The following is an 8,939-nucleotide window of genomic DNA, read 5'->3' as shown; positions in this document are numbered from 1 at the left end:
CCCGGCACTCAGGGATCATGACCTGAGCCAAAGGCAGTCACTTAACCAACTGAGCCACCTAGGCGCCCCAGTCATTGCTTTTAAGATGTTCTCAATTATTACCCATTTCACTTCCGAGATCACATGGCTAATGGCAATGCTGAGATCTACACCCAGGTTTTCTGAATCTAAACTCCATGCTTTCTGTGACATCACTACTACCCAAGCGCTCTCCATACAATAAAGAGCAGTGAAAGACCAATAAAAGACTTGGGAAGTACTTTATTTGATCATGTGACACCATATAACAGCCAGATTTACAGAAGCCTAACCACAGTATAGATTTGAATAGGGAAGATGGCTCAGAAATAGCAGTCTTTAATTCAAGTACTGACCTTTATTTGATAAAGTAAAACAGTTTTGATGACTAATTTACGAGAGTTTTAAAATGCAATTTTACACAGTTGTTTTCTTAAAAGAACTACTGTTTTGAACCACAATAAACAAGGTACAGTTTATTCACATAAAGAAACTGCCGTTGAAAACATGTTTAAAAATTCCCGTCTCAGCCCATTTTTCCCTTCTCAGCATTGCAAATGCTTCATTCCATCATCATGCTGAATTCCTCAGCATCTTCCATACCATTTCCAAAGGAATCCCTGGGAAGTAGCAAATGTCTGCCTTCCTTTAGAAAGACACAGATAACCTGGAATTTTTCTTACCACATTCTCCAATGTTCCTACAACTTGCATTTTCTGCTCTTCTGAAATAAGCTTCTTTTTGGCACAGCAGGAGAAAAAACATGCCACGAGGAATCTGAAAACCTAGATTCTGGGCCCAGCTATGTCATAAACTAGAGAATAATCCTAAACAAGTCATGAAACCTCCCCAGCCCTCTGTTCTTAACTGAAAAAATAAGTCATATTCTTTCAGTCCTTTATTATCATTTATCCTCACAGTAACCGTTAGATTTAAATAAGGCAGCATTATACTCATTTCATAGAGGAAATTCAGTCTCAAAGAGGTTACACAATCTACCCAAGATCCCACAGGTGGTAATACGACACAGCTAAACTTAGATGATCTCACTCAAGACCCTAGTACTGGTACACACTGTACTCATAAGTTGGTTCAATGGATGAAGCAGCAATTTCCCAGGTCCCTTCCAATGTTCAAATTTTAAACTTCTTGCAATTTTTTCCTCTCTTTCAACCAGCATTTAAATTAGAAAACATATATATAATTCGTCACTAAATTTCATTTACCATGGTTCTGTGATTTAACCCTTCTTTACAATTTTCTTATATTTCTATATTAAATCCAGAGAAGTGACTTTTTTTCTGATAGCTCCCACAACTGCCTGCCTCTCTGAAAGCTTTTGGATCTACCTGCTGTCAAAACAGAGATTGCTAAAATTTTGTAAATACCAATTCCTTTTTATAATTTTAAGAAGTTATTCCATACTTAAATAAAACAGTTCAAAACAAGAGAAGTCCTCGCTCTTATTCCCTGTAATAATAAAATGTACTTTTTATTGATTTTGTATCCACTTTCCTGTCTGCTTTCATTTGGGAAATACTGTTATCCTACCTCGCAGTCAAGTCTCCCTCTCCCTAACAAGAAAATATCACAGTCCTAAGAGTTAGGAAAACTCTTACTTTCACAATTCCATAGGAAGAATAAATTAACCACCTAAATTGGACGGTGAAACTTTGAATGTTAAATGAGAGATTCGGGACATTTCCCAAGAGGCCATATGACCAGTCTAAAAGCTGATGATATGATTTGCCTAAAATTACACTTTAAGTTTTTTATCATAAATTTATATATGTGCTGATTAGTCTTGCTGATATTTCATATGAACATATACCTAAACCAAATTAAACTTCACAAGAAACAAAATTCATTCTATCAGCAATCCTGAAAATTCAGCAAAGCCCAATAAATAGTACGCTCTCCCAAGAAGGGAGCTTTAAACATTCAGTGATTTGTATAATTTAACATGCTGAAAATGAGAAACTAAACAGGGCATGGGAACGGGGACTACATATAGGAAAAGTAATTTCAAAATTTTCTTCATTTTGATGGTATCGCTTTCTTGTCTTCAGGAGGGAAGATTCTGACTTCAAAAGTAACAAAATATTTGAGAAGGGATTTTACATCTTTCTGTTCTAGATAGTATTCTTCTGCTATTTTCTCAGCAGTCCATGTTTCTGGATAAAGTTTATGATTATTGAGAAGTGTCAATGCCTCTACAATGGAAATTTTGCCTTTGGGAATGTTCTTGATACTCATCATGTTAAAGTCACGGCCTTTTGCCAATCTGAACTCCTTCGGCTCTTGACGTGTTCCACCATCTTTTACCTAGTATCAAAAACAAAAACAAAAGTCTTTCAAGACAAGAGAGAGAAAAGATTTGACATCGACTTCCATGCTTCTCAAATCCCCACTACTTCAAATAAATACTACACATGCTTCTCCAAACTACATTTTCTCATTACAATGACACATAGTTTGATGGTACTTTTGCCCCACTGCCATTACATAACTATAGCTCAATCACCATTAAGAAATTTAGGTAGTTCTAGAAAATAACAACTGAATGTATACCATCCACTCATCGCATTATTTCATGTATATTAAAGAACAACAAAGGGGCGCCTGGGTGGCTCAGTCGGTTAAGCAGCTGCCTTCGGCTCAGGTCATGATCCCAGGATCGAACCCCACGTCAGGCTCCTTCCTCAGCAGGGAGCCTCCTTCTCCCTCTCCCTCTGCTTGCCACTCCACCTGCTTGTGCTCTCCCTCTCTATCAAATAAATAAATAAAATCTTTAAAAAAAAAAAAAAAGAACAAAAATGAATAGATTAGATTAAAACTGCCTTACAAGGGCAGAATTCTGATGCTGCCCTAAGAGCTTACTCGAAAATCTCCACTCCATTTCCTAGTTTTGTATTTCATATCCAATGCCTCCAAACACCTTAAATGAATTCAAATATTGCTAGAGATCATGCCTCTTGAGAGAAAATAAACTTGTGCTTCCAATACCCAACAGACCCAAAACAACATATGCATACCCATCTTTCCATCTGTCTGTCCCAACCAAGTGCAATCCTTGCATTGTGCTCTGTGTGTTGTTCATTACTTGGCCATGCCAATCATTCCTTTTTCCTTTTTCTTTCAACTGCACCCTGCCTACTGCTGCTATTTGGTCAAAATATAAAAATGCTGTAATTCACTACCTTTTAAAAATGCCCACCAAGGGGTGCCTGGGTGGCTCAGTCGTTAAGCGTCTGCCTTTGGCTCAGGTCATGATCCCAGGGTGCTGGGATCCAGCTCTGCGTCGGGCTCCCTGCTCAGCAGGAAGCCTGTTTCTCCCTCTCCCACTCCCCCTGCTTGTGTTCCCTCTCTCACTGTGTCTCTATCAAATAAATAAATAAAATCTTAAAAAAAAAAAATGCCCACCAAACCTGAACCAACACTTCTTTTATGGCCAGTTTCCTTCTTAGTTGAGCCTTCAAGATAACTGATTATTTGTGATCTCCAATCCAGGATTAGATCTCAATGCAGAGGACAATTTTTAGGCTTTATGTGAACTCACGACAGCATCTGATGCTGTTGACCACCCAATACACCCATAATCATCTCTCCCTTTGGTTTCCATGACACTCCTCTCCTAGGTTTCCATCTGTCTCTCCAGTGGTTCCTTCTTTCTTCTTGTAGACTGTTTTCCTTCAGCTGCCCCCTGAAGGTCAGCGTGCTCCAAATTCTGGCCCAGGCCCTCTTTTTACTGTTTACATTCTACTGAAATAATCCCACATACCCCTTGGACTTCATTACTACCTACATGTTAATAACTTTCAAAGGTGATCTCAAACCTAGACCTTTCTTCTTACTTACAGATCTAAATTCCCAAATGCCTAATGGGCATCTTTACTTGGATAACCTACAAGCACCTCAATGGGGCACCTGGGTGGCTCAGTTGGTTGAGCATCCAACTCTTGACTTCGGCTCAGGCTGGGATCTCAGGGTTGTGAGATCCAGCCCCACACATTGAGCTCTGCACTCAGCAGGGAGTCGGCTTGAGGATTCTCTCTCTCTCTCTCCCCCTCCCCCTGCTCACACATGTGCATGTGTGTTCTCTCTCTCTCAGAAAAAACTAAAAAATATTTTTAAAAATTTTTTAAATCTACAATCACCTCAAAATCAACATAAAACTGAACTTAACCCTTTCCTCTGAAAATCCAATTCTATCCCCATATTCTCCATCTCCCGTGACCAGTATCACTTCCCTCCATATCCCATTCCAAAACTTAAAGCTTCTGTTATACTTGACATCTCCCTCTCCCTCACAATCAATGACCAAATCCTGTTGATATGACTACTACTTTTTTTTTTTTTTTTAAGATTTTATTTATTTATTTGACACAGAGAAAGAGCAAGCACAAGCAGGGGGAGCTGCAGGCAGAAGCAGAAGCAGGCTCCCCGCTGAGCAGGGAGCCCGATGAGGGACTTGATCCCAGGACGCTGGGATCATGACCTGAGCCAAAGGCAGACGCTTAACCAACTAAGGTTAAGGCGCCCCTTGATAGTGACTTCTAAGTCCCTCTTGAACCCATATTCACTTCTCTCCCTGTCACGACATCACCCTAGTCCAAGCCAATGAATCTTGTGGGAACGGCTACAAAAGCCTCCCAAATGGTGTCCTATGACTGCATAAAATGCATTTTGTTCCCTCCCAGCCCATTCTGAAGCCAATCTGAGGTGAAACTCTTCAAAGACTTCCCACTGTCCTCAAGATAAAATGCAAATTCCTTAGCACAACAAATAATGACTTTCATGACTGGGTCCCTATTACCTCCATCCTATCCCATTTCTCCCAAATGTATTGCTCACACCTTCCCCTGACTGTAATGAACTCTAACTGTTCTTAAAGGCATCACACACTCCTACCTTTATACTGTTAACTTTGATTTGAAACACTCTTCCCAACTTCTTCACTTTCCAAAACTCAAAGCTTCTCTTAACTTTATAGTCCCAGGTAATCCTTCTTCTACTCCATATCTACTTTTATTCAAATTTCCCTTCTGATTAATATTAAATACTGAAATTATGGCACTTAAAAAAACGATAAAATTCAACATCCTCTCTTGATTAAAAAACTCTTAGCATATTAAAGTCTCAAATGTGATAGAAGTATTTTTTAATCAGAAACCTTATCATTTTATTATAATTAATGCTGAAACACCAGAGGCACCCTATCTAAAGGCAGAATAGGACAGAATACCAACTTTCACTGCTATGTTAATGCTACAAACAATAAAAGTAGTATAAATATTAGAAAGGAAAATTGTAATTCTATGCAGATGATAGAGATTATCTTCAGAAAAATAACAGAATCAACCGTAAAACTAATAATAACTTCGCAATGTGGGTAGCTGCAATACAAAAATTACTCACTTTTTGACATACTGGCAATAAATAGTTTAAAAACTTAGGGTGAAAAAAGATCCCACAGTAACAGCTTTCCCTCTATCCCCCAAAGATTCAATAATACAAAGATGCTAATTCTCAAATTAACCTATACATTCCAATTACACTCAGAATCCAAATCAGACTTATTAAAGAACAGGACAATTTGAGGGGCGCCTGGGTGGCTCAGTCAGTTAAGCATCTGACTCTTGATTTCGGCTCAGGTGATGATCTCAGGGTTGTGAGATGAGCCTTGCATAGAGCTCTGCACTCAGGGGGGAGTCTGCTTGAGAAATGCCACCCCCAAGCCCCCCCACACCGCACCCCCCCCCGCCCTGCGCATAAGCACACGCATGCGCGCTCTCAAATAAATATTTTTTTTTAAAGATTTTATTTATTTATTTGACAGAGAGAGACACAGCGAGAGAGGGAACACAAGCAGAGGGAGAGGGAGAAGCAGGCCTCCCGTTGAGCAGGGAGCCCAATAGGGGGCTCGATACCAGGACCCTGGGATCGTGAGCTGAGCTGAAGGCAGACACTTAACGACTGAGCCAACCAGGCGCCCCTCAAATAAATAAATCTTTTTGATTAACTAATTAAAGAACCTGACAATGTGATTCTCAAGTTCATCTGGGGGGAAAAAAAAGTGTGACAAGAGCCATGAAACTTTTGGGGAAAAAGATATCAAGACACATTACAAAGCTCCATTAATTAACATAATATGATCCTAGTGTCAAAATAGAAAAATAACTAGAACTGATGAATCCATAAACAGGCTTGTATGTATTAGTATTTAAGTGAGTGGAGAAAAGACTGGGTTATTCAATAAATTGTATTTAGACAACTGACCATCTAGGAGAAAAGATCTCCACACACCAAACACTACATTTATTGCCAAATAAAGATTTTAATATAAAATATACAGTCATAAAAGTACTGAAAGAAAATACAGAAAACCATTTTCATGTTAGAGTTGAGTCCAGACTTCCAATACCATGAAGAACAAAAAGGCCAACATATTTGACGGAATTCTGAACAGCAGTAAGTTAAAAAGCCACACAAAAATAAATTATTTCACATGATATCACTAATGTCTAGAGACATCACAGATCATTAAGAAAACTAGGAACTACCCAAAAGAGAAAAGGGGACAAAACATAAATAGGTACTTCAACTTTTTCATTGTTGTTCCCCCCGCCATGAGTCTTTTTAGACTTTTCCTAATACCCCCCATAAAATTTTAATACCGCTGTGTATCTATGTATTGTATCTAGGTAACTGTACTTGTAAAAACTGTTAAATTTTTTTCACTCCCCAAGGGCCAATTTTTGAATGCATGATTTAGTATAGCATGAGAAACAACAGTTGGAAGTATTATTCAACACCTGTTACTGATGGAAGTATTCAACACAAAGAACATGAACATCAACACTTCTTTTTTATGGGAACATCTGGTGATAAATGAACCCTATAAATGCTATTACACGCAACAACTCACAGACCTTATTTTACATGAACTTTATTTCACTTATCTAATGAAAATTATAATAATAACTCTATCTGCGCAAACAGTATTGCCTATGTAGACAAAAGTACCAGAGAACTTTAGAATGGAAAGAAATCTGGGAGTTGTCATTGGCACTTCTCTCTCCTTTAATCAAACTCTTCCCCCTCCTTAGAATGTGCCTGCCCCAACAAACTCATCTAGTTAACTCAGACTCATCCTTCAGGCTGGGGCTTAAATGTCACTTTCTCGGGCGCCTGGGTGGCTCAGTTGGTTAAGCGACTGCCTTCGGCTCAGGTCATGATCCTGGAGTCCCAGGATCGAGTCCCACATTGGGTTCCCTGCTCGGCGGGGGGTCTGCTTCTCCCTCTGACCCTCTTCCCTCTCGTGCTGTCTCTCATTCTCTCTCTCAAATAAATAAATAAAATCTTTAAAAAAAAAAAAAAAAAGTCACTTTCTCAGAAGCCACCCCGTCCAATCACAAACAGGTCCCTCTGATGTACTCACAGTGCCTATACTTGTCCTTCACAGACATATCAGTAATTATGTACTTACAGTTGCTCATCTGTTTAATCTCTGTGTCCCTCACAATATTCTAAGCACTGAGAGCAAGGAGTAGGTCTGCTTTGTTCATAACTATATACAAAGCACTTGTGCGTGGCATTTATATACGGATTTACATATAGGTTCCGATTCCCAATGTATTCCATAATCTACCAATTTTTACATTTCCTAACTGAATATATCTTTAAAAAACAAAAACAAAAAAACAAACACCAACAACACAACACTAAAGGAATCCCTCAGATTAGAACGAAACTCAATCCACTTAAGGATAAGAAAACAGTATTAAAGCTTTCCTTTGGTGACTCAAATGACAACCACTAGAAGTACTTTACCAAATCCTATAAATTGTGAAATAATATCACCACTATGCTTAAGTTTTGCCAATGCACTGTAATCTGGTCACAACTACATTGACAATTTTTAAACATGCAGAGCACTCACTGTCTTTTACTACCTACCACACTTCTCTTGATCCTTTTCCTGGAGCACAAAAAAGTTAAATTACTTATCTGCTGAATTAAAACACACACTACCTGCACAGAAGACACCGGATCTTTGGAATCAACATACACATCTTTTAGTAATGACAGCAGTTTGTCATCTTTTCTAGCAATTTCTCCCTTAATTTCTGGATGGCCTACGAAAAGAAAAAGAATGTCACAATATTAAAACCAAAGAAAATTTCCTCTAAGATCCTAACACAACGCAAGACAGCCACTTTTAATTTTTTGTTTAATAAACAATCACTCGGACAAGACGGGAAGTACTGTACATGTAAATCAAAATGCTAGGTCGGGCTCAGCGTCCATCGTTCTGTGAAGACACCCAGAGAGCACTTCCGAGGAACATGATCCCTTCCATTTTGGGATTCCCTGCAGCGAGTCGGTAGACAGTAAAGAGCCTCCAGGGGCCGGGGCAGCGGGGGCAGCGGCCGCCGTCTCCGGAACTACCAAATGGGCGGAGCCGTCACTCCACCGCGGGCGCCCTGGGACTCTCTCAATGTCACGGCCTGGGGGCTCCACCTTGCCGCGCTCTGCTGACGAGTCATTGCCGCCGACCCCGGTTACCCCTGCCACGGGACCAAGATCCCCCGGCGCGGAACCGCCCAGCCCGCCCCGGGAGCCCGCGCGCGGAGTTCCGACGTGCCCTTGCACCACTTACAGCTCATCTGCTCTCGCAGAAGGCTCTTGGTGGAGGGGTGCCTGGGAGCGGGAGAGGGCTTCATCTTGCTGATTTCCCGTTCCGCCCGGTTCTCTAGGTTGAAATTCCTGATTGCGCGAGACACCGAGGCCCCCATCTCCTTACAACATGATGTTCTCTGCTTCTCGCTGCACGTGGGAAAACACCGGCGCCGGCGACCTCCGGGACGCATCGAGCATGCGCACTGTGGGGTCGACCCGGCTGCCCGCCGGAAAATGGA

The 8,939-nt window shown here is 40.5% G+C and overlaps 1 protein-coding gene across 1 annotated transcript; it reads right to left on the bottom strand.

The window, feature by feature from the left end:
• Positions 1-243: 243 nt before the first annotated feature.
• On the bottom strand, positions 244-8,926 carry NDUFAF4 (NADH:ubiquinone oxidoreductase complex assembly factor 4). Its single transcript, XM_036088952.2, has 3 exons — positions 8,681-8,926; positions 8,053-8,156; positions 244-2,343 (listed from the first exon to the last, which is right to left on the bottom strand). Exons 1-3 carry the CDS (start codon positions 8,889-8,891, stop codon positions 2,056-2,058), a joined length of 603 nt encoding a protein of 200 aa, XP_035944845.1. The 5' UTR covers positions 8,892-8,926; the 3' UTR covers positions 244-2,055.
• Between the last annotated feature and the right edge of the window lie 13 nt (positions 8,927-8,939).

This window comes from Halichoerus grypus, chromosome 9, assembly GCF_964656455.1.
Source record: "Halichoerus grypus chromosome 9, mHalGry1.hap1.1, whole genome shotgun sequence".
NCBI classification, from domain to species: Eukaryota; Metazoa; Chordata; class Mammalia; order Carnivora; family Phocidae; genus Halichoerus; species Halichoerus grypus.
Note: the sequence above shows the minus strand (reverse complement) of the source record. Positions and strands in the feature narration are given on the sequence as shown.

Coding starts and splice junctions, on each gene's coding strand:
- NDUFAF4 (XM_036088952.2), bottom strand. CDS start 8,891: ATGCGTCCCGGAGGTCGCCGGCGCCGGTGTTTTCCCACGTGCAGCGAG. Junction 8,157..8,680: donor TCTGCGAGAGCAGATGAGCT/GTAAGTGGTGCA, acceptor TTCTTTTCGTAG/GCCATCCAGAAATTAAGGGA. Junction 2,344..8,052: donor ATCCGGTGTCTTCTGTGCAG/GTAGTGTGTGTT, acceptor TTTTGATACTAG/GTAAAAGATGGTGGAACACG.